Source organism: Triturus cristatus, chromosome 3_1, assembly GCF_964204655.1.
Source record: "Triturus cristatus chromosome 3_1, aTriCri1.1, whole genome shotgun sequence".
NCBI classification, from domain to species: Eukaryota; Metazoa; Chordata; class Amphibia; order Caudata; family Salamandridae; genus Triturus; species Triturus cristatus.
This window is the reverse complement of record NC_140583.1, coordinates 12,269,616-12,294,908: the sequence shown is the minus strand read 5'-3', so window position 1 is coordinate 12,294,908 and position 25,293 is coordinate 12,269,616. Positions and strand designations below refer to the sequence as shown.

Sequence of the window (25,293 nt, the reverse complement as noted above, 5' to 3'; positions counted from 1 at the left end):
GGGACAGGCCGTGTAAGAGTGTGAGCATGGAAACGGAAGAGTGGGAAGGCAAAAGAAAAATGAAGAGCAAGTGCTGGGCAAAGAGTAGAGAAGCTGAAGGAGTGCCAGTAAATCGGGTGAGAGAAGAGACAGGGCAGGAGATGGAAGAATAGGAGGACAGAACATGGAAGTGTGGAACATGAGATGGAGGCAGGACAGGAAAGGGAACATCGTTAAAAGGAGGTAACAGAGCAGGGGGACAGGAAGAGGGAGAACTCTAGACAGGATTTGGAAGAGCAGGAGGGTAGGGGGTGTAAGAGCAGGAGCACAGGAGGTGGGAGAAAAAACTTTATATGTAAATTGATACTTGTATAGCGCACTACTCACCCGCAAGGGTCTCAAGGCACTTGTACGAATACCGCTGTGGAACCCATCCTGGCTTTCCCTGTGAGGCGTCCATTCCTGGGCACCCCCAAGGTGGAGGCCAGGCATCCTTAGCGTTGTGGGGGCCGTTGTGGAGATTAAGCAAGCTATTGCCCAGAGTTGGACTCCATGATTGGAATAGGCACCGAAGCGAGAATTATCAGGTCCGTGGAATTTTTGAGCCCAAGACCCGCCGAGGCGGGGAATTGAACCCTGGTCCCGGGCTAGACCTCTGCATCAGGGTCTGCCGCTCTAATCATTGAGCCACACTTCTCCATTAGACAAGATGTGGAAGAACAAGAGGGAAGGGGGTGTAAGAGCGGGAGGGGAGGAGGTTGGAGAATACTAGACATGATATAGGAGAATGGGTCGTCAGATATGAAAGGACCAGCAGTAGGAGATGGAAGAGCAGGGTCAGGGAATGGAAGAAGAGGGGGTCGGATATGAAAGGACCAGCAGTAGGAGACGGAAGAGCAGGGTCAGGGAATGGGGGAAGAGGGGGTCGGATATGAAAGGACCAGCAGTAGGAGATGGAAGAGCAGGGTCAGGGAATGGGAGAAGAGGGGGTCAGATATGAAAGGACCAGCAGTAGGAGATTGAAGAGCAGGGTCAGGGATTGGAAGAAGAGGGGGTCGGATATGAAAGGACCAGCAGTGGGAGATGGAAGAGCAGGGCCAGGGAATGGAAGAAGAGGGGGTCGGATATGAAAGGACCAGCAGTAGGAGATTGAAGAGCAGAGGCACAGAAGACACAAGGGCAAAGGATGAGACTGAAATGTAGGTGGGAAAATGAAAAGCAGCAGAACAAACCTGAACAAAAACAGAAGATACACCTTTTGTCTGGCTTTCTCAGACCCATCTTCTTTTAGTCTACTAATCTGTCATGTCCAGATTCTCCCCAACAAATTCTGGAGTGCATTTGTAAACTGTATTTATAATTTTTCTATATCAAAACATGATGACACAACAGCACCATTTTGTCTCTGACCATAGTAGTGTATCCTACAGCTGCCGAGTCCTAAGGCAGGGTGCAACATATGACACTGGCAGGACATGTAGGTTACATGTTCTAACAGTAAAAATGAGAAATTGCCAATTTTACTGTGTAAAGACTTGGTCGCCCATTTGGTGAGTGCAGGAATACACGCTGACCCCTCAGACGTGCTAACTATGGGCACTCCAAGGTATCAAACAACTCTTTACATGTAGCTCGACTTGAATCTCAAGTCGAAGTTGATTTAACTTGTTGCAGTGTGCATCTTATACAAATGTGTTGCCTTTTAAACTCTTGTGCCTTCCCAGGCACACATGGAGCCTGTTCCACAAGACAGCTTTCTGCCCTCCTGGGGAGACATTACAACGACTGGAAGGGAAACAATGAGGGATTGCAGACCAGGGATGTGTCACCTCCCTCTCGCAGGAAGCCACCCGGGTGTTGGTCCCAAAAGGCAGGCTTCAAATTGGACGCTGCCTTTGAAGGGCAGATGTGTAACACTAGGGAGGAGGGCTGCCACATTGTTTAGGCATACATGCTGGCACAGGGAGCAGAGAGGGCAAACCAGTTGCCAAACTGGTTTTCTCAGGGGTGTGTGGCCATGAGGTAGCCACACACCAGGAGTGGGCAAGTGAAGTCCACACAACGAGAGAGGGGTTTCACCATCTTGGTAGTGGGCATGCTGGGATATCCAGATACTACACTCCACATGAAGTGTTCACCAGGTGGGAGGGATCCTGGTAGCCCATTGGCTAACAACCTCAGTCTTCCCTGGAGGCATTTTCCAAGCATAAAGAGGACACCCCTGGCACCCGGACCTCAGATCTCAACTGGCCTGGAATAAGGACCGAAGAAGAACTGCCCTGCTGTACCGAGTGACCAACAAAGAGAGGCTGCACCGCCAATGACTGCACCTGCTACACCTGGTAGCTAGTGAAGAGAGGGACTGTGCCTGCTGCACGTGGTGGCTAGTGAAGAGAGGGACTGTGCCTGCTGCACATGGTGGCTAGTGGAGAGGGACTGTGCCTGCTACACCTGGTGGCTAGTGAAGAGAGGGACTGTGTCTGCTGCACGTGGTGGCTAGTGGAGAGGGACTGTGCCTGCTACACCTGGTAGCTAGTGAAGAGAGGGACTGTGCCTGCTGCACCTGATGGCTAGTGAAGAGAGGGACTGTGCCTGCTGCACGTGGTGGCTAGTGGAGAGGGACTGTGCCTGCTGCACCTGGTGGCTAGTGAAGAGAAGGACTGCACCTGCTGCACCTGGTGGCTAATGAAGAGAGGGACTGCATCTGCTGCACCTGGTGGCTAGTGAAGAGAGGGACTGTGCCTGCTGCACCTGGTGGCTAGTGGAGAGGGACTGTGCCTGCTGCACCTGGTAGCTAGTGAAGAGAGGGACTGTGCCTGCTGCACCTGATGGCTAGTGAAGAGAGGGACTGTGCCTGCTGCACGTGGTGGCTAGTGAAGAGAGGGACTGTGCCTGCTGCACCTGGTGGCAAGTGAAGAGAGGGACTGTGTCTGCTGCACCAAAGAATCAGCAACGAGAGGCTGCACCAACAAGGACTGCACCTGTTGCACCTGGTGGCTAGTGAAGAGAGGGACTGTGCCTGCTGCCCCTGGTGGCTAGTGAAGAGAGGGACTGCACTTGCTGCACCTGGTGGCTAATGAAGAGAGGGACGGCATCTGCTGCACCTGGTGGCTAGTGAAGAGAGGGACTGTGCCTGCTGCACCTGGTGGCTAGTGGAGAGGGACTGTGCCTGCTGCACCTGGTAGCTAGTGAAGAGAGGGACTGTGCCTGCTGCACGTGGTGGCTAGTGGAGAGGGACTGTGCCTGCTGCACGTGGTGGCTAGTGGAGAGGGACTGTGCCTGCTGCACCTGGTGGCTAGTGAAGAGAGGGACTGTTTCTGCTGCACCTGGTAGCTAGTGAAGAGAGGGACTGTGCCTGCTGCACCTGGTGGCTAGTGAAGAGAGGGACTGTGCCTGCTGCACCTGGTAGCTAGGTAAGAGAGGGACTGTGTCTGCTGCACGTGGTGGCTAGTGGAGAGGGACCTTGCCTGCTACACCTGGTGGCTAGTGAAGAGAGGGACGGTGCCTGCTACACCTGGTGGCTAGTGAAGAGAGGGACTGTGCCTGCTGCACGTGGTGGCTAGTGGAGAGGGACTGTGACTGCTACACCTGGTGGCTAGTGAAGAGAGGGACTGTGTCTGCTGCACCAAAGAATCAGCAAGGAGAGGCTGCACCAACAAGGACTGCACCTGCTGCATCTGATGGCTAGTGAAGAGAGGGACTGTGCCTGCTACACCTGGTGGCTAGTGAAGAGAGGGACTGCACTTGCTGCACCTGGTGGCTAGTGAAGAGAGGGACTGTGCCTGCTATGTCCTGCTCAAGGAGAAGTCATCTCCGGAGCCCAGTAAAGCCTAGAGACTCCAAGGGGCAGTCAACTGGCCTCCTGTTCGCAGCACAGGGACACAACAGCTGAAGAAGCCTGCTGCAGCAGGTTGGTAGCCCAAAGTCTTCAAGTCACTACCACAGCCGCTGTGTAATACCTGGGGTCAAGACCCAATGCACAGAGTTGTACCCGAGTTGTCTGAACCCAGTAGTGCTGTCAGAGAGTTGCTAGGACACTCGGAGGACCAGCCAGTAACTCAGAAAGGATTGACCTGTGACCGTGACAACATGTGACTGGTAGTCCAGTGGTATCTGGCCTTCGGCCACACTGGAGAGAACCTCGTGGGACATCGACTCTGCAACCAGGATCCCCACACCATTTTTTAGGACTGAGGAGTTGCTGCAGGCAGATCCCCGTCAACAGCATCACATTTCCAGCATCCTTGGAGTATCTTGAGCATCCTTCAACCCTTGCATCAGGACCACTACATAGAAGTCCATTGCTAGGCAAATCCCCGAAACCCACGGACCACGCACGCAACCTGGGGGTCATCCTCGACTCCACTCTCTCCATGACCAGGCAAGTCAACGCCGTCTCTGCGTCCTGCTTCAACACCCTCCGTATGCTCCGCAGGATCTTCAAATGGATCCCCCTCGACACGAGAAAAACTGTCACCCAGGCCCTCATCACCAACAGACTCGACTACGGGAACGCCCCCTACTCAGGAACAACAAACAAGCTCCTGAGACGACTACAACGAATCCAGAACGCCTCGGCCCGACTCATCCTCAACGTCCCCCGCCGCAGCCACATCACACCCCACCTGAGAGGCCTGCACTGGCTCCCCGTCAACAAAAGGATCACCTTCAAACTCCTCATCCAGCACACAAAGCACTGCACAACACCGGACCCACCTACCTCAACAACCGACTCAGCTTCCACACCCCCACCCGAAGCCTCCGCTCAGCCAACCTCGCCCTCGCCACAGTCCCTCGCATCCGGAAAACCACCGCCGGCGGCAGATCCTTCTCCTACCTCGCCGCCAAGAACTGGAACACTCTCCCTACCAGCCTACGACAGACCCAGGACCTGCTGGCCTTCAGAAGACTCCTCAAGACCTGGCTCTTCGATCAGTAGCGCCCCCACCCCTCCCCCAGCACCTTGAGACCCTCACGGGTATGTAGCGCGCTTTACAAATGCAGTGATTGATTGATTGATTGACACAGAGAAAATGAGCCTGAAAATGCTTGAAGACCGCTTCTCCTATGGAGTTAACTGTTTCTGAGGATCTTGATGGTCCCCCTGACTAGCTCCCTGCTGGAGTTGGTCCCCCCAAGTTACTGTACCAATTGTATTGACTCTAGACAAAGTTTTCCTTTAACAAGTTTCTAAATGGTAAATTAGGTGGATTTGCCAGTGCTAGTTCATGGTTGTAAATTCCTCATCTCCAGGACCCGCCAGTGGATCATTTTCATTCTTGTGTCTAAATTCTTATAACAATACAGTCCATTTTTTATAAGTTGGAGTTGGATTTCTTGAGCGTCGTGTTCCTCTGTCAGAGCCTGGCTGCTCAGAGCCGCAGCTGCCCAGGGGTGAGCTGAAGGTTTAACAAACAAAATCTACTGGACCTAAAGGGGCTGGTAAGTGTAATACATGGAGAGGTTGCACAGCCACACAACATAAAACACTCCATTCCCTCACAGGTAGCATTTCGCCTGTGATTTGAGTAAATACTTATCCATTATGTTCAATCATTCCGCAGGACCCAAAAAAGCAAAAGAGCGGTGGCCTGGAGGTGGAGCTTGCCCTTATACCATTCTCCTCAGTCGACTGGAGGAGATCACACCCTATTACATTCTGTAGAGGAAAAAGTTACTTACCTGTAATCCTAGTTCTCTCTCCTGCGTATTCTTTGTGAATCCATAAACATCAGAATATATCTCCATGCACAATCCCTGAAACACCATTTTCTCAAAATATTTTTACAAAGAAAATACATGGCCATAACAGATGCGCATTTTCTACATTTGTGTTTTTTCGTTGAAAAAAACCTGTGCGCATGTAAGATGAGCGCCCATCCTCTCTGTGCCCAAGATGCACCAGCACTAACTGCATTGTGTAAGCGTGTTTGCCATGTGTGCTGTGAGTCCTCTGCCTGCGCTGCACACACAGCCACCGCCACTTGTTCCAAGTCCACCACTCTGGGACCTCTTGCCCCTTCCAGGAAGAAGCCACAAGAACTTCATAGTTGTTTGTGCCTACAGCCATGGGCAAGACACTACCATGACCTAAGGCAGGGGACCCTTCGAGCAGCATTTACAGTACCCGGATGTGTAGTGTCAGCTTGTAGGTATCATGCGAACCTCAAAGCCTTTCGGTTCGTGCTCAGCGGAGACCTAAACCCTCACCTTGTTCCCCAGGCCCTCAGCCAGATCCTGAGCTTTAAGGGTGACATCCAAAGCCTGCAGAAAAAAAGAAGAAAAAAACAGATCAGATGAGCCCTGGAAGAGAGAGGGGAGCATGGAAGAGAGAACTAAGCCCTATAAAGACAGAATATTGCAGAGTGGTACAACTCCTCCACCACTCCTCTGCACTCCTAGCTCCATTCACACCCTGGTACCCCACTACATGCCCACTCTCTTGACTCTCTCCCCACCTGTGACCTTTCCTTCTTGGAAGAAGTCCACTCCCTTTACGCCCAGAGTCCACAGGGCTCTGCCCCTTGCTTACCTTATCCAGGTCTTTTTGGATGATCCAGCACTTGGCCACTCCCAGCAGCACCTGCGTCTGTCCTAGTCGGTTCCCGATCTCCGTCATGATACCCATGGAAGAGTCATACCGCGGGAAGGCTTTCTGGGAGGAGAGGAGAGAGCGTCTGGTTAGGCATGACCTGGGAAGACGAGCACATCACTGGAAAACAGGCCATGTAAATAGGACTCATTGAAAATAACTTTTTCAACAGTTTTCAGAAGTAAATCACCAAACCATAGGGTCAATACAGGAGGCACTTGATTGTATTTGAAAAGAAAAGGCAAGTATGACAAGAGGCACCGGCGTCCATCTGCCCCTCTTACTCTGGGTAGGCACCTTTGCTTTGCAACCTTGAAAAAGAGAGTGACCCAAGTGTCTGTGTGAACCTGAGTGATTAACATATTCCGAAGAACAGTTCACACACACCTCCTTCGAGGTTCAGTTATGTATAGAAAACAGCTAAATGACTGCATAGAATACAATACAATATATGAAAAGAGCTTTATACACGCTCCAGTTAAAAGAAATGGTTTATTACCCGTGTAAAGCACTTAGATCTGTAGATAGCATAAAAGATGCAAGGATAATATATATATCCAAACAGATGAGGCCCATTTCAGAAAGCAAAGCATTTATTCAGAGGACAGCAGTGGCCAAGGTGGACGCTGAAACGCGTAAGGACATGGATATATGCGCTGCAGTCCTCGGAATACATGCTTTGCTTTCTGAAATGGGCCTCATCTGTTTGGACTTGCGTTTGGTGGGCTGCTCCATGCCCATTGTTAATGAGGCCACCCTGAAGGGTCGGGGGCCCCTTTGCTTGGAGATATGTCGTGTGGAGATATATATATATATATATATGTATATAATATGTACAGAATTAACTATAACTTCTTCCCTGTCATGCACTGCTTATGACCTGACGTATTTCATCACTCATGACATGTTCTATGACATCATTTTTTGGCAACACTCATGACATGACATCTAAAATGACATCACTGATGACATCGTCCAAGCTTCTTTTGTACAAAATATTCTATAAACGAGTATGGCATTAGAGGCCTGAAAGTAAATTCAAAATACCTCAGAATAATATGAAGCATCTTTGATGCCATCAGAGATACAACTCCCTTAGGTGTAGCAGACATGTGTTATGTGCAACACTGACCCTATACCACGCACTTAAAGGGTAGCCTCGTTCACATTAATGATCAACCATAGACATATGGGAACCTCTTACTGCACGTGGTATTCAATCTGTGGAAAAGTATTAGGAGAAAACCAAGCTCCTGAAGACACTCAGCTTCTGTTCCACAACGAGTGCCCTGCTATGGACAGCCTTTATCTGTATCCAACACCTCACAGAAACGACACTGAGAAATGAAGTGGATAGGAGTAGAAAAGTGGGTGCTGTAAACAGTGTTTACTCTATGGAGAGAGTGTACTCTGTCCTACACGGTTTGCAGACAGTGAAACTCTCATGAGAAATACACCATACAGCAGTGGTTCCCAAACTTTTTTAACCCGTGGCTTCCTTGACTTATTGGCCGTCGGCCTCGGCTCCTCACTATGTTACTTTTTTTGCGGGTGGGGGAAGTTTGCCTGGCCTCAGGAGTAATTCCATTTTCCTCCCTGAAAATAATTAGAATGAAGCCAATGAAGGTATTATAATCATATGACTAGACCATCACAATTTAATTTAGCTGTAACCGTAGTATGAGTCAAAGAATTCCCCTTGCACAGAGGATACTGGTCCCCTTGACCACACCCAACATGGTCAGTGTTTGTACGATGCATTCTAGCGTTTTAGAAATCCTAGAAGAGCATGGAGAGGGTAAACGCTTTGCTTCAACTTCCTCCAAGCGAGAGTCTTCTGAATGTGCCATGATCCTAATATGGTAGAGAAAAGGCGCTATCACACACCCCAAATAAACAAGGGGACAATATGGGGATTAGTACATAAAGTGCAATGGGAGGTTTAGAAACCAGAAATGAAAAGCGGAGAGCACGCTCCTGAGGCAAGCTGTTTAGTGTAATGGGGTTATCCAGCTCACCTCAGCAGAATGGGATGTAGTTGGCTGAACAGCCGAGTTTCCAGTGTGCATATGAGTGACATGTCCATGTCTTTAGGGCACCCACTCATGTTTCTTGTGTGTGACACCTTGCCTGGCACTATCATGAGCACTGGATTAAGAAACATGTCTACACCATTAAAATCTTGTTTCATGAAATGTAGTGTAGTACCTGGATTAAATAAACCACTCTTACCTGAAATGGAATACTTTGTAATTTCTGAAGTTGCCCTGTGTCCTGTACCACCATACCATGCCTTTCCTTAATATTTTAAGTAGCATTAAATAAATGCAGATGACAATTTTTACCAGCTAGCAGCTGCCTTATGTCATATGTAAATTAGATATACATTTTGGATCAAAAATATGTAAGGCTTGTTTTGTAATCCAAATGACTTCAATTGATACCTGTTAATATCACCCCAAATTAATGACCCACAATTTTGCGCTCTCTGAAGGATGGAAGGCAGCTTTAGTCTTTCGGGGAATTTGCTCTTGAGCTTCATTTAACAAGAGGCTTCTGCCTTGAGTGTAAAATAACGTGATATGGTACCACTACACCTATGGTTGATCAAGGCTAACACAGTCCTCTTCACCACCATAAAAAGCTGTGTCCACATGACTTACTACTACCAGTGCCTTTGAAATGCTGCAGTCACTGCCAATTGAGGTGCCACCAGCCAGTGCGCTGCACACTTATCCTCACCACTCGCTTTTTAATTGTTGCAGACTGACTGTGTCGCCACCCTGGGCTGGGGTACCTTCCAGGTTCTGTTGTGCAGACAGGTTGTTTTTTCTGGGAGGGAGCCTGTCAGACGTCTTGGGACTGGACATGTTAACAGCACTGGTCACGACTACACTTGAACACTTGGGCACTGTAACTGTCAAGGCCAAGTATCAAGTGATAAGACAATATTGTGCCTCTGGTTCTCTGAAGCACACATGACCGGAGGGCAGGAGCTGTAAAGTTGACATTTTTTGTCAACAATCTCTGTGTCCGGGCTGGCGTGGGGACTTAGAAGTGCATGGGCCCAGCAGACTGAAAAACAACAACATCCTGCACCACCCCAGAAATACTTGAGCCTCAGGTTGCCCCATGCAACAGGCACGGGGCAACCAGCAGGGAAAGGACAAGAACTGTAAGAGGCCTCTGTGCCTCAGAATACTCATCCTTTACTGTAGTGAGCCCGGCATGCCTCCAACACATGAAAAACTTCAGTTTGGAATGACTGCAAGCTATTTCAACACCCTCGCGATCATAGAAATAGAAAGAGAACTGCAAGAAAATAGTCCTCAAAGGAAATGCACAGCTTTCACCGCCCAGTGGTTCCCAAACTGTATGCTTAGTGTGCGGCGCCCCTGGCTAGTTTTCACGGCGCACTGGGGTGACTCGGTGCACAGATTGGGAACCACTGCCATAGAGTATTAAAAAGTATCTACTAAAAACAGTGTACACACTATGTAAAACTTGTTCAGAGAGTGACTATTCTCTTAAAGTAACCAAGGTCTGAAGGTGCTAAAGATCATACTACCTGCAGCCTTCATACTGTAGTGAAAACTTTACAGATAGCCCGTCTTCTGAAGTTTAACAAGCACATGTACATAGGTTAGTCCCTGGTGCACACAGTCTTTTATGTTATGTAGACATTCATGCTACAATGATGATTCTGTTTAAAACCTCTAGGCTGCTTACAATGCTTAGTATTGACTTTTTTTAAATGTTTGTTTCTATTAGAGTTTTCTATAGTGCGAACAAGACCCAGAATAGGGTGTCAGAGCACTTTACAAAACAAAGCAGAGTAAGTATAAACTTTTTGCAAAAACAGAGCAGAGAAAGTATCAAGAACAATGTTAACAAGTTTCGGCAGTTAGCAGAAATGTTAATGGAGATGATTTGTTCGGAGCAGTAGGAACAGGTTCGAGTACAAGTAAGTCATAGAGGTGAAGGTGTCATTAAGGGGAGTGTAGAAACAAGTTGGAGGTAGTAGACTGGTATAGTGCCTTGCCAGTCATGTAATAGCTGGTGTGATAGTCGAGCCCCATATGGTGAAGCAAGTGCGGAATTAAGGGAGGAATTTGCTCATCAGGAATGATTTTGCTTCCCATTTGAATAGTGGTGTAGAAGAGATTTTCCTGATGCACGGAGGTAGTTAGTTAGTTCCATATTCTTGGTGCCGCTCCGGGGAAAGCTCTGTCAGAAGTTTTTTTCTTCCTGAAGTGAGAGGGTTTCAGGAGTAGCTTGTCAGAGCTCCTAGAGTGTCTGTTTCCTCCAGATAAAGTAAGTTTCTGGGATAGGTACTAAGGGGTATTGTGGTGTAGAGCTTTATGAGTGATGCAAGCCATCTTTAGGTGGATTCTAGCTTCAAAGGGTAGCCAGTTGAGCACCTTCAGGTGAGGTGATATGTGGTCAAATTTCCTAGATCCTGTTAGGAGTCTAGCTGCTGCATTGAGACAGGTTTTAGAGGGGCTGTTGAGATTCTGGGAAGCCTCGAGTGGGTAGTACATCCGGACTCCAACCTCGAGATGACTAAAGCCTGAACTGCAGTTTTGAGGTCAGAGTTTTCGATGAATGGTTTCATTTTTCTGCGATAGCTGAGGTGAAAGCGAGCATTTTTTGCCAACAGGTTGATGTGTGTTTGCATGTTAAGATTTTTAACCAGTGTAATTCCAAGCGATTTGGAGGAGTCCACCAGAGTCGGCTTGCAATTTAAAGCAGTGATCATCTTGGTCCATTCCTTTATCTCCAATAAGTTTTTAGGGGGGTAGAGTAAGAGAAATTCTGTTTTTTTGCGCGTTTTGCTTGAGGAAGTTGGTCGTTGGCCAGTGGACGGTCTTTTCGAGAGCTTGATTCATCGTCTTTATCTCTTCAGTGGAAGTGATCTTGATTTAAAGTTGAGTGTTGTCCACATACATGTGGTAGGAGATATTCGCTTGCTGTAGTAATTCGGTTAGTGGTTCGAAATAAAGGTTAAATAGCGCTAGGGCTAGGGTTGAGTTTGCGGTACTCCTAGTAGGTTGGGTGAAGCAGCAGAAAGATTTTTATTCACCATGAATGATTGCGTTCTGTTTTCCAGAAAGGATTTGAACCACTGAAGGACTGTGCCAGATAAACCCATCCTGTTTTCCAGTCTTGTTAGAATTTTGTCGTGATTGACCGTGTTGAAGGCTGAGGAGAAGTAGATGGGATGAACCTTGAATAATATTCAAATAGACCCAACAAAGACTTGACACCAGTCTTGTCTTTGGGTACAGAGGCGTTGGAAATGGCATCGAAAAGTCCATGTCTAGGTCTGATGCCTGATGTCTGAGTGCGATAGCAAGTGACTAAGATATTCAATCTCTTTGCAGAGAAACTTGCATTTATCAGACTTAAGATTAACACCATTTTAAAGAAAATGTTAAGTACCTTTCTAAGGATAATATCATGTGAAGTATTGTCCTTAGCATATATTAGGACATCATCTTGAAAAAACGAGCACCCCTTCAACTTCTCTCAAAAGATTCTGCATGACCCTCTGGAGCACTGACGCCCCGGATGCTAAACCGAAAGGCTTCCGCCGATATTGGAATGTTCCAAGAGGAGACACAAAAGCATTGAGAGAGCGAGAGTCGGGATTTAGTTCTATCTGGTGGTAAGCGCTAGCCAGATCTAACTTGGAAAACACTTGAGCACCCTTGACACACGTGAACAGATCATTGATTTTAGGCAAAGGGCAAGAATCAACCCAGATCTCCTTACTGAGAGATCTAAGGTCCACACAAACGCGTAATTGTCCACTTCTCTTGCAGGCAACAACCAAAGGTGACAACCACAAAGACGATTCTGTGGGTTCAATGATACCCTTGTTGCACAGACTCTTGAGCTCTTTGTTAAGATCATCTCTTATTGTAAATGGGACACCTCTGAGTTTGTGTTTAGCTGGAATAGCCCCATCTCTAACAATGATTTTGTGCTTAAACCCAGATATTTTTCCAAGGGTCTCACCAAAAACAGTGGGAAACTCGGTTTTCCATCAAGTGCCCTCTTCTTCACAAGGGACCAGCAAAACTTGTTCTTTGGTGCCTGGCCTGATTATTATCACAAACAATCTCTTGTGGAACCACCCAAGAATGTTGAGTCCCTTGACAGCAACATAAATTTTGCCTCTGATCATTATTCCTTTGAACATCATGACATCTTCAATAAAACCCAACAGATCAATTTTTCGTCCCTCATATGAGACCGGTGAGCGATCAGGAGACAATAATTCTCTGTCAACCCATGTTTCAGTGAACTACTTCTGTGTTATCATGGTAATCCTAGCACCGGAATCTACCAAAAGCTTGAGTTTTTTATCTCCCAACATGCACCTCCACGATCGGATCAACACATGAAGAGGGATCCCCAGGTTTATTCATCACACTGTTCCAAGAAACGTCTATGACGACCAAGATGATTTCGGAGTCTGACTTGTCTTCACATTAACCCCTGGGCATAGTGGGTGTAGCGGGGCTACGCGGAGGTCCATGGAGTTGCAAACAAACTCTGTGTAACTCTGCTCCACCACCCGCCTCCCCCTCCCCTATATTGTCAAGTAAATCTACATTACGTAGCAGTAAATTAAAACCACTTACCTGGCCTGTGGCATCCCCGGGCTGCCCTCCTTCTCTTCCTCGCAGTATCATAATCCTTGAGAAAACTGCGCATGCAAGCTCACCCGCTCAATTCTTAAATACGCACGCATGGGCTCGCGCGCATGCGCAGTTTTCTCAAGGATTACCGATACTGTGAGGAAGAGGAGGAGGGCAGCCCGGAAACGTCGCAGGCCAGGTAAATGGTTTTAATTTACGCTTCGTGAGGAAGCCGCGATGATACAGGCAGACTCGCAGCGGCCACAGCTCCCAGCTGCGGCGGTCCGCGGCATGCACGATGATCCTGAGAGGGTGATGAAAGGCGGGCACTCAGTGGCACACCTCCTCAGCGGCAGCAGCCCACACAGGTGATAACAAAGATCCTCGATGCGGTGACCAGTGCGGGCACTCAGCGGCACAGCTCCTCAGCTGCAGCGGCCCACGATAGCGATGATTCTCGTAGCACAGACAGATGCGGGCTCTCAGCGGCAACAGCTCCTCAGCTGCAGCAGCCCACAATAGCGATAGCGATGATTGTTGTAGCACAGACAGATGTGGGCTCTCAGTGGCAACAGCTCCTCAGCTGCGGCGGCCCACAATAGCGATAGCGATGATTCTTCTAGCACAGGCAAATGCGGGCTCTCAGAGGCAACAGCTTCTCAGCTGCAGTGGCCCACAATAGCGATGATTCTTGTAGCACAGGCAAATGCGGGCTCTCAGCGGCAACAGCTCCTCAGCTGCAGCGGCCCACAATAGCGATAGCGATGATTATCGTAGCATGGACAAATGCGGGCTCTAAGCGGCAACAGCTCCTCAGCTGCAGCAGCCCACAATAGCGATAGCAATGATTCTCGGCCCGCATTCCCTGCAGTAGGCCCAGAGGCTCTGGAATTCTCAACAGAAGCCTCACCTGCGAGTAGAATCCCCCTCACTAGGATTTCAGAAGGCTGATGGGTGAAGTCTAATGTCCCTGAGACTTCGGCAGGAGGCAAGCTCAAATCAGGCCCTTGAGTAGTTGCTTAGGCAAGATAGATAGAAGTTTCCAAGTCCTTTCCCTCTAGTTACACGGACAGAGGTTTGTCTTGACATCCAGAAGTAACACACCCTGTAGGAGTTTTATCCCAGATATTTATACCCCAAAAGTCTTTGTTCTCAAAAGTCACAGGTCACTGAACCCAGCCAGAACCAGTTCGGTGTGGTCCTGGAGCACTTTGTTTACAAGGCTGCATCCTGCCTTTCAGGAAGATGGGGTCTGCCATTAGACGCACAGTGGTAGGTGGAGCCATCATTCACCTTGCCAGGCACATCCCTGCTCAGATCAAAGGGTCACCCCTCCCCATACTCCAACTGCAGATCTCTCTGTTCAATCCAGGTCAGGCTCAGCCTGCCCTGACCCTCCAAAACCAGACAGCCAATACACATAACAGCAGAGCACACTGGAAGATTTAAGCGAGAAAATACCCGCTCGCCAAAAGTGGCACTCCCAAACACAGAATATAAAAATAATCCCCATCGAAAGACGCACTCTAATATTCTGAGCTCAGGCATACTAAAATCACCTCTCCAAACATGTTCCCTGGGTCAGCTAGGGTTATAGGGAATACCAATTCATACAGTCATTTTACAATAGGGAGCATTTGCGCTGTGGCACCGAGTGGCAGTGGCACAGCGCCCAGAGCCTCTAACACCAGCAAACAGAGGAGACAATAGTAAGGATTGGCATAGATGTTCTTTTGTAGCACTGATGAAGTCCCATGCGGGGATGAAACGCGCTGACTGGGGTGACACTTTTTTGTTTTGATGACGAGTGAAGGATAAAAATGAAACAAATTATTTTATAACCCACAACATGTCTTTTGGATTTTACATCACAGTACCCTGTCCCAGCAACTTGGATCTTGGGAGCTTGATTGAATTGGACATGTGCATAGGTGGCATTTTCATCTAATTAGCTTGAGCTTCCCATCTGTTGGATTCCATTTACATGTGGGGCTTAAAACCACAATGTTTTATGTTCATGGATGTTTGCTCCTTTGCAGGGACTAGACCATCCTCACTACAGCCCCCCAAACCTCCACACACAATAAAACACCTTGTGATAAAAGTCGAGTCTTCAGGCAACCTGGGAACCTTTCATTGTCTCCAGAGGCTCCCTGTCTGAGGGCAGCATGTCTGTCTTCTCGACACCTTTTGGAGTTTGGTGCCTCAACATATTTAAAGGGTGGAGTGCGATGGGGGCTCTCAGAGCTCTGGTGCCACAGTGATACTAGGAGGGGGTTGGAAGAAATCAGCCACAGCTCAGTCACTGTGTAGACCAGCACCGCAGGGATATGTGTGCCTGGAGACAGCGTGCCAAGCTTGACTCTGTGACGCAAACGTTTAGGAAGTGTCGGTCCATCCACTGGATACACCAGATGGCGAGTTTGGAGTATGTAGACGGTCGATTTACTGGGATTGCTCCATGTCGAGAACATGCATAAAAGAGACTGTTGTGTGCAGCTGTTTAGTTTCTGTTTGGGGTGATGACTGTGGAGAGCAGGTCAAGTCTCACTCCAGTGGGTCATTCTCTACTGATTTCCATCCATTTTTAGTTTTTAACACTGCCCACCATTCCATAGTTTGTGACACAACATTTTTTAAAGGGTCAAGGGCGGGTACGAAGTGTGCATTACTCAAACTTCCTGTTTTTGTATTTATTGTATTCAAACAGAAACCAACCAGCCAGTGCATGTTGTCCTTGTATTCTAGGGACTTCTTCAGAGCTAAGTCAAAAGAGTAGTAGAAATCGCCAAACAAAACCCCTCCTCTGAGTCCCTTTCTCTTGTTTTCATCCAATAGTTCGAGCTGAGCCTCTTGAGCTTGGTAGTCACTTCTTAGAAAGCGGGCATATGAAATATCTTGTGGTGTGAACCTGTGTAGGCCACCATAGCACAGCAAACTGAGCGGGTGAGCCTTAACGTCTCGGGATAGCCCCCTATGGAAGGCACGCGTGTGCATGTGGTAACAGCGTACCAGAAAGGTCACAGATGACCATGGAATAAGAGCCAGAGAAACTGCTGATGCTGGACCCTGAAGTGCTTCAGACGGTGACAGAATTGCTTACTGTCCAGGGAAATCAGGCCTCTGTGCTGTCTCCTGGGGAGGAGTCACTTTTAATTACAATATGAAAGAAAATGCCACGATAGAGCGTGTATCTTCCTTAGTTGCATAGGTCATCATGTCAACCACTGCTCCATGCAGCAAGCACTGCCCCATTAAGCAAGCCCCGCCCCATGCAGCAAGCCCCACCCCATTAAGCAAGCCCCACCCCATGCAGCAAGCACCGCACCATGCATGAAGCACTTCCCCCATTAAGCAAGCCCCACCCCATGCAGCACGCACTGCTGCATGCAGCAAGCACTGCCCAATTCTGCAAGCCCCACCCCATGCACCAAGCACCGCCCCATCCATCAAGCACCGCCCCAAGCAGCAAGCACCGCTCCATGCAGCAAGAGCCACCAAATGCAGCAAGCACCGCTCCATGCAGCAAGCGCCGTCCCATGCAACAAGCACCGCCCCATGCATCAAGCACCGCCCCAAGCAGCAAGCACCGCTCCAAGCAGCAAGAGCCGTCCCATGCAACAAGCACCGCTCCATGCAGCAAACACCGCCCCATGCAACAAGCGCCGCTCCATGCAGCAAGCGCCGCTCCATGCAGCAAACACCACCCCATGCAACAAGCACCGCTCCATGCAGCAAGCATCGCCCCAAGCTGCAAGCACCGCTCCATGCAGCAAACGCCACCACATGCAACAAGCGCCGCTCCATGCAGCAAACGCCACCCCATGCAACAAGCACCGCTCCATGCAGCAAGCACCGCTCCATGCAGCAAACACCGCTCCATGCAGCAAATGCCACCACATGAACAAGCACCGCTCCATGCAGCAAGCATCGCCCCAAGCAGCAAGCACCGCTCCATGCAGCAAACGCCACCACATGCAACAAGCACCGCTCGATGCAGCAAACGCCACCCCATGCAACAAGCACCGCTCCATGCAGCAAGAGCCACCCCATGCAGCAAGCACCGCCCCAAGCAGCAAGCAGAGTGCCAGACAGCAAACATCATCTTATGCAGAGCTCATGCTCCCATGCACTGACCAAGCTCTATCCATGCAGCACTCATCACCCCATGCAGCGCACATGCCCCCATGAAGTGCGCACCACCACAATCAGCACTGGCGCCTGCAGCACACCATACTTCAGGGTCATTGTGGCTCCTGTGAATGTCTGCGAAGTTGAGAAGACAAAGGGCTTGGAGCGGCCGGTCTCCATGCTGCAGTGCAATCTTCATGGACTCCTGAAAAAAGACATCAGAGTATGGAGACAAAACATGATGGAATGAGGTTTAACGTTGCAGGAAAACATTGGATCTATGAGTCGCTAGAGCATGCATGACACAACCTCATAATTTCATGCACTGTTCTGTTCCTCGTTGCACTATGGGGACAGATGGACATTTCTCTGTTCAATGAGCCTGTATGGTGAGTGCCTTGTCCAGTGCTACATGGCTCTGTTGCTGCTACCACCAGAGCTCTAGTCTTTGGTAGAAGGTACAGCTTCATCCAGAGTGCAACTCTGGGTGACTACTGTGCCCATAATGAGGCCAGGGCACAAATACTGCTGTGTCAACAAATAAAAAGTGATGGTACAGGCCTTTTTACCCACATCTCACTCTGGGGAGACTGCATAGTAACTCTCCTTTTCAAATCTGCATAATGTACCCTGAAAGGGCCCCATTGTTCCCCCAGAATGTGAGGGGTAAGGATGAGAAGTGTTGCTGAGTCTCCCCTTCTTCCCACCCCCCCATGTGCACCAACCATTCGCAGCCAGGTGTTATGTGTTTGGTTCTGAACTCAAATCAACCTTAATGGAGCAGGGCACTTGTTTGTGTTTATTATCTCTGTGTCCAGCGAAAGATAGAAGAAATATCTGAACAAATGACTGACCAAGGCCATGGCCACAACCAAACACCTGATAAGGGAGATGGACTGGCTAACCTCTGTGTCTGTGTCCACCTCGGGCACTAATAAAGGGCATGGATTGGCCATCCTCTGCGTGCTGTGTCAACCCTTCCTCTGCGTGCTGTGTCCACCCATCCTCTGCGTGCTGTGTCAACTCAGGCACTGATAAAGGTGATGGGATGGCTATCCTCAGCGTGCTGTGTCCACCTATCCTCAGTGTGCTGTGTCCACCCATCCTCTGCATGCTGTGTCCACCCATCCTCTGCGTGCTGTGACCACCCTTCCTCTGTGTGCTGTGTCCACCCATCCTCAGCGTGCTGTGTTCACCCATCCTCTGTGTGCTGTGTCCACCCATCCTCTGCGTGCTGTGTCCCCCCATCCTCTGTGTGCTGTGTCCACCCCTCCTCTGCGTGCTGTGGCCACCCTTCCTCTGTGTGCTGTTTCCACCCATCCTCTGCGTGCTGTGGCCACCCTTCCTCTGTGTGCTGTGTCCACCCATCCTCTGCGTGCTGTGTCCACCCATCCTCTGCGTGCTGTGGCCACCCTTCCTCTGCATGCTGTGTCCACCCATCCTCTGCGTGCTGTGGCCACCCTTCCTCTGTGTGCTGTTTCCACCCATCCTCTGCATGCTGTGGCCACCCTTCCTCTGTGTGCTGTGTCCACCCATCCTCAGCGTGCTGTGTCCACCCATCCTCAGCGTGCTGTGTCCACCCATCCTCTGCGTGCTGTGTCCACCCATCCTCTGCGTGCTGTGACCACCCTTCCTCTGTGTGCTGTGTCCACCCATCCTCTGCGTGCTGTGTCCACCCACCCTCAGCATGCTGTGTCCACCCATCCTCTGCGTGCTGTGTCAACCCTTCCTCTGCATGCTGTGTCCACTCATCCTCTGTGTGCTGTGTCAACTCAGGCACTGATAAAGGTGATGGGATGGCCATCCTCAGCGTGCTGTGTCCACCTATCCTCAGCGTGCTGTGTCCACCCATCCTCTGCGTGCTGTGTCCACCCATCCTCTGCGTGCTGTGTCCACCCATCCTCTGCGTGCTGTGACCACCCTTCCCCTGTGTGCTGTGTCTACCCATCCTCTGCGTGCTGTGTCCACCCATCCTCAGCGCGCTGTGTCCACCCATCCTCTGCATGCTGTGCCCACCCATCCTCTGCGTGCTGTGTCCACCCATCCTCTGCGTGCTGTGGCCACCCTTCCTCTATGTGCTGTGTCCACCAATTCTCTGCATGCTGTGTCCACCCATCCTCTGCGTGCTGTGTCCACCCATCCTCTGCATGCTGTGTCCACCCATCCTCTGCGTGCTGTGGCCACCCTTCCTCTGTGTGCTGTGTCCACCCATCCTCTGCATGCTGTGCCAGCTCAGGCACTGATAAAGGAGATGGGCTGGCCGTTCTCGGCGTGCCGTGTCCAGTTCAGGCACTGCGCACCATGTCCAGCTCAGGCACTGATAAAAAGAATGGACTGGCCATCCTCTGTGAGCTGTGTTCACCTCAGGCACTGATAGAGGAGAAGAGCTGGCCATCCTCTGCGTGCTGTGTCCACCTCAGACACTGATAGAGGAGACAAGCTGGCCATCCTCTGTGGGCCGTGTCCAGCTCAGGCACTGATAAAGGAGACGAGCTGGCCGTCCTCTGTGTGCAGTGTCCAGCTCAGGCACTGATAGAGGAGACGAGCTGGCTGTCCTCTGAGTGCCGTGACCAGCTCAGGCACTGATAGAGGAGACGAGATGGCTATCCTCTGTGGGTCGTGTCCAGCTCGGGCACTGATAGAGGAGACTAGCTGGCCATCCTCTGCGGGCCGTGACCAGCTCAGGCACTGATAGAGGAGATGAGCTGGCCGTCCTCTGTGGGCCGTGTCCAGCTCAGGCACTGATAGAGAAAACGAGCTGGCCATCCTCTGCGTGCTGTGTCCAGCTCAGGCACTGATAGAGGAGATGAACTGGCCGTCCTCTGCATGCAGTGTCCAGCTCAGGCACTGATAGAGGATATGAGCTGGCCATCCTCTGTGGGCGGTGTCCACCTCAGACACTGATAGAGGAGATGAGCTGGCCATCCTCTGCATGCCCTGTCCAGCTCCGGCCCTGATAGAGGAGACAAGCTGGCCGTCCTCTGTGGGCTGTGTCCACCTCAGACACTGATAGAGGAGACAAGCTGGCCATCCTCTGTGGGCCGTGTCCAGCTCAGGCACTGATAAAGGAGACGAGCTGGTCGTCCTCTGTGTGCAGTGTCCAGCTCAGGCACTGATAGAGGAGACGAGCTGGCTGTCCTCTGAGTGCCGTGACCAGCTCAGGCACTGATAGAGGAGACGAGATGGCTATCCTCTGTGGGTCGTGTCCAGCTCGGGCACTGATAGAGGAGACTAGCTGGCCATCCTCTGCGGGCCGTGACCAGCTCAGGCACTGATAGAGGAGATGAGCTGGCCGTCCTCTGTGGGCCGTGTCCAGCTCAGGCACTGATAGAGAAAACGAGCTGGCCATCCTCTGCGTGCTGTGTCCAGCTCAGGCACTGATAGAGGAGATGAACTGGCCGTCCTCTGCATGCAGTGTCCAGCTCAGGCACTGATAGAGGATATGAGCTGGCCATCCTCTGTGGGCGGTGTCCACCTCAGACACTGATAGAGGAGATGAGCTGGCCATCCTCTGCATGCCCTGTCCAGCTCCGGCCCTTATAGAGGAGACAAGCTGGCCGTCCTCTGTGGGCTGTGTCCACCTCAGGCACTGATAGAGGAGACGAGCTGGCCATCCTCTGCGTGCCGTGTCCAGCTCAGGAACTGATAGAGGAGACAAGCTGGCCATCCTCTGTGGGCTGTGTCCACCTCAGACACTGATAGAGGAGATGAGCTGCCCATCCTCTGCGTGCCGTGTCCAGCTCAGGCACTGATAGAGGAGATGAGCTGGCCATCCTCTGTGGGCGGTGTCCCCCTCACGCATTGATAGAGGAGACGAGCCGGCCATCCTCTGTGGGCTGTGTCCAGCTCAGGCACTGATAAAGGAGATGAACTGGCCATCCTCTGCGTGCTGTGTCCACCTCATGCACTGATAGAGGAGACGAGCTGGCCATCCTCTGTGTGCTGTGTCCAGCTCAGGCACTGATAGAGGAGATGAGCTGGCCATCCTCTGCATGCCCTATCCAGCTCAGGCCCTGATAGAGGATATGAGCTGGCTATCCTCTGTGGGTCGTGTCCAGCTCGGGCACTGATAGAGGAGACTAGCTGGCCATCCTCTGTGGGCGGTGTCCACCTCAGGCACTGATAGAGGAAACGAGCTGGCCATCCCCTGCGTGCCGTGTCCAGCTCAGGCACTGATAGAGAGGATGAGCTGGCCATCCTCAGCTCAGGCACTGATTGCTGAGCCAATTTGCTGCAGGAGTATCTCTGACATATACACCCCCCAGTGGGTATATTGGGATTTGTGCCATAACTCTGGACTTACGCTGATAGGGCATATTACTGGATACTGGTTTACATGGGCAGTAGCTGTACCTGCATGAAGATGCAACTGGCATTGATTAGATGCATGAATATTTATATATATATAGATATAGATAGATATATATAGATATTTTCAACTCTGATTTTTTATCTGACTGGTTGTCTAGCCTGACACTGTTTATAGACATGACCTGCATCTGTGAGCCAAGGTCTTCTTTGTCACTCCACAGGGCTTGGTGCACCAGGACTAAGCCAGAGACAAGAAGGTTGTGGTCTCCTCTTTAGGGGAACAGACATATTCCAGCACAAGGAAGAAAGGTGTACCATAGATGAGATTTAAGGAAAAGGAGGGAGTCCACTTTGTGAGCTGCAAGAACCACGTGGCAGACCAAGACCTGAGACGAGGTGTCACTGCCACCGGCCAGTCTGACCCCGAAGGTCATGTCGCTCTGCAGCAGCCTCCCTGAGAGGGGGGGGTCCTCGCTAGAAGAGGTGCCTGAGAGTTAGCCCGGGAGACTTCAAGGAGCCTTGTGGTGTGGATTGCTTTCCGCTGCAAGCCTGTCCAAAGTGCACTGATTCCTTTTACTGATGGCAGAGAATGATTCAAACTTGTGAATCTATGAAAGATCCAATGCCGGAAAAATGAATTGCGTTTCCTTAAAGAAGCCTTTAGGCATCAAAATAAGGGGATGAAAATCCAACCTTTTGCACTCAGGTAGGTCTGCTTTCTTCTTGATGGATGCCATAGAGGCAAACGTCGTACTGGCTGTTCTCTATGGCTGTAACCAATGCGGGGTGTGTGGGCGAGGGCGAGTGAGGAGTAGCGCAGGTGTATGGAGGTTGATAAAAGTTCAGTCGGTAATTGATGTAGAATGGTCTTTGTCATGGAGGGCTTTGCAGGCGTGTGTGAAGAACTTGAACTAGCATCTCTTCTGGGTGGGGAGTCAGTGGAGGTGCGTGCGTCTGGAATAGGGGATGTGCTAAGATGCTAGCCACAAACCCCTATAACTCACAGACCTCGTACTCCAGGTGCTGGCTGTATCTCGCAGCTTTTCAGACCTCATACCCTATACCTCACTCTATACCTCACAGACCAACATAACCGATAGAGCCCCATACTTTACAGAAACACGTACCTCCATTACCTCACATACCTGCACACCTTACAAAACATGTCTCACAGACCCCAAACCTTCCTGTATCCCACAAACGCTGTACCTCGCAGCACTCCATGGCATCTGTCAGGCGCCCCAGCTTCTTGTAGGCTGCAGCCATGTGGTACTGGCTCATAGCCCGATATTTGAGGCTCCATCCTTTGCCGTAGTCATTCACCAGCTCAGCTGCCTTGCAGGGGAAGAAGAGTGCCTTCTCGTAATCCTACATGAAGGAAAGACAGACACATAAGCAGGAATCACCCTTTTATAAGGAGGTTTTACATTCAGAGACAAAGAAATGGCCTGATAAGTGGAAGACAGCAGACTCCTGATATGAAGTAAGTGCCCATGGAGGTGGAGTGGACCCTATCAGAAGTCACCTGTGGAGGCAGGAAGCTGACCCAGTAGAAAGGGGCCAAGAGCAGACACATTATAAGAAGTAACCCATGGAGGTGGAGTGGACCCTATCAGAAGTCGCCTGTGGAGGCAGGAAGCTGACCCAGTAGAAAGGGGCCAAGAGCAGACACATTATAAGAAGTAACCCATGGAGGTGGAGTGGACCCTATCAGAAGTCGCCTGTGGAGGCAGGAAGTTGACCCAGTACAAAGGGGCAGAGACCAGACACATTATAAGAAGTAACCTATGGAGGTGGAGTGGACCCTATGAGAAGTCACCTGTGGAGGCAGGAAGCTGACCCAGTAGAAAGGGGCCAAGAGCAGACACATTATAAGAAGTAACCCATGGAGGTGGAGTGGACCCTATCAGAAGTCGCCTGTGGAGGCAGGAAGCTGACCCAGTAGAAAGGGGCCAAGAGCAGACACATTATAAGAAGTAACCCATGGAGGTGGAGTGGACCCTATCAGAAGTCGCCTGTGGAGGCAGGAAGTTGACCCAGTACAAAGGGGCAGAGACCAGACACATTATAAGAAGTAACCTATGGAGGTGGAGTGGACCCTATGAGAAGTCACCTGTGGAGGCAGGAAGCTGACCCAGTACAAAGGGATCGAGAGGAGACTGTTGTAGGAAATGTAAAAAATTAACAAGCTGTAGAAAATATGAAACATGAAAATATCACGCAATGTCAAGCCCAAGCAGAAACCACACATCTGTTCACGATTACAAACCAGTTTAGCCCCCGCTCCCACACTGACACGAGCTAGCCGTAAAGTTCACCAAAGAATGTGGTGGAAAAGGGTTTTCAGTTAAAGGCCAACTCATGTCTAACAGACTTGAAAGCATTTACGACATCAGCACACAAGTCCCCGGCACACTCTGTGGCCTGGATAGGCAATCGATTCATGATCTAATGAGCCCAGAGCGCGCAGGCGCCTGATCAAACAATGGGTGCAGGGAAGTCATTTGGTTCTGAGCACACGGAGGTCTTAGGCGCCAGTGGCGGCCAGCACAGATAGGAGCGAGGGGGCACCGACTGGCGATGCGGCGAGCACATGGTAAGTGATTTTATTTATTTATTTAATTTTACCTATCCCATCGTCTGTCGACTTCCACCCCACCCGCACTGCCCCCACCCTCCCCACCGCTCTTACCTGTGCCAGCCGCCACTGTTATGCATATAATACTGGAAGCACACACTTCATTTAAATTGCATTTATCATGAAAACTCACATGCATTCACAAGCAGAAGAATGCTATGGGGCCGATTCACAGAACTAACTTAAGACAAAATCCTAAACTTACTACTTTTGGTATTCACAGAAGTTAGGATTTTGTCTTAAGTTTGTCTTAAGACAAACTTAAGACAGACTTAAGACAGTCTTAAGACAGACTTAAGACAGTCTTAAGACAGACTTAAGACAAACTTAAGACAGACTTAAGACAGACTTAAGACAGACTTAAGACAGACTTAAGACAAACTTAAGACAAAATCCTGTCTTAAGTCTGTCTTAAGTCTGTCTTAAGACTGTCTTAAGTCTGTCTTAAGACTGTCTTAAGTCTGTCTTAAGACTGTCTTAAGTCTGTCTTAAGTTTGTCTTAAGACAAACTTAAGACAAAATCCTAACTTCTGTGAATACCAAAAGTAGTAAGTTTAGGATTTTGTCTTAAGTTAGTTCTGTGAATCGGGCCCTATGTTTTCCGTCATTGTTGGGAATACAATAAAGAATGTGTAATGGATTAGGTCGGAACTTGGGGTTATGAGGGCACGTCGTCAAGTGTCTTTTTCCATCTTAAATCTGTAACTTGCACATCAACTATTATTTACTGTGTGTAATAAACTATTGTGATATTATGTATAAGAAGGCTGCCTGCGAGCAGGGATTTGAGAAAGCCCGAGAAGGCCTGAGAAAGCGTGAGTAGGACTGAGGTGCAGTCCGTTGTGTTTTTCTCTCTGGCGCGACAGTTAGTAAATACTGTCTTTGCATTGCCAAGAAGAGTCTGTGTGTTTATTCCAGTATTGAGAGTTTTATCACCCCGCAAAAAGACTCAACATATGAAGTAACTCATGGAGGTGAGGTGGGCCCTATCAGAA

At 49.9% G+C, this 25,293-nt stretch overlaps 1 protein-coding gene across 1 annotated transcript in view; it reads right to left on the bottom strand.

Moving 5' to 3' along the window:
- RAPSN (receptor associated protein of the synapse) overlaps positions 1-25,293 on the bottom strand; it is a 189,337-nt gene that overhangs the window by 13,772 nt on the left and 150,272 nt on the right. Inside the window, exons 3-6 of the mRNA XM_085646540.1 lie at positions 22,870-23,028; positions 17,456-17,554; positions 6,512-6,634; positions 6,190-6,243 (exon numbers count right to left, since the gene is read on the bottom strand). Of these exons, the coding sequence (XP_085502666.1) occupies positions 6,190-6,243; positions 6,512-6,634; positions 17,456-17,554; positions 22,870-23,028 (435 nt within the window). The remainder of the gene's footprint in view (positions 1-6,189; positions 6,244-6,511; positions 6,635-17,455; positions 17,555-22,869; positions 23,029-25,293) is intronic.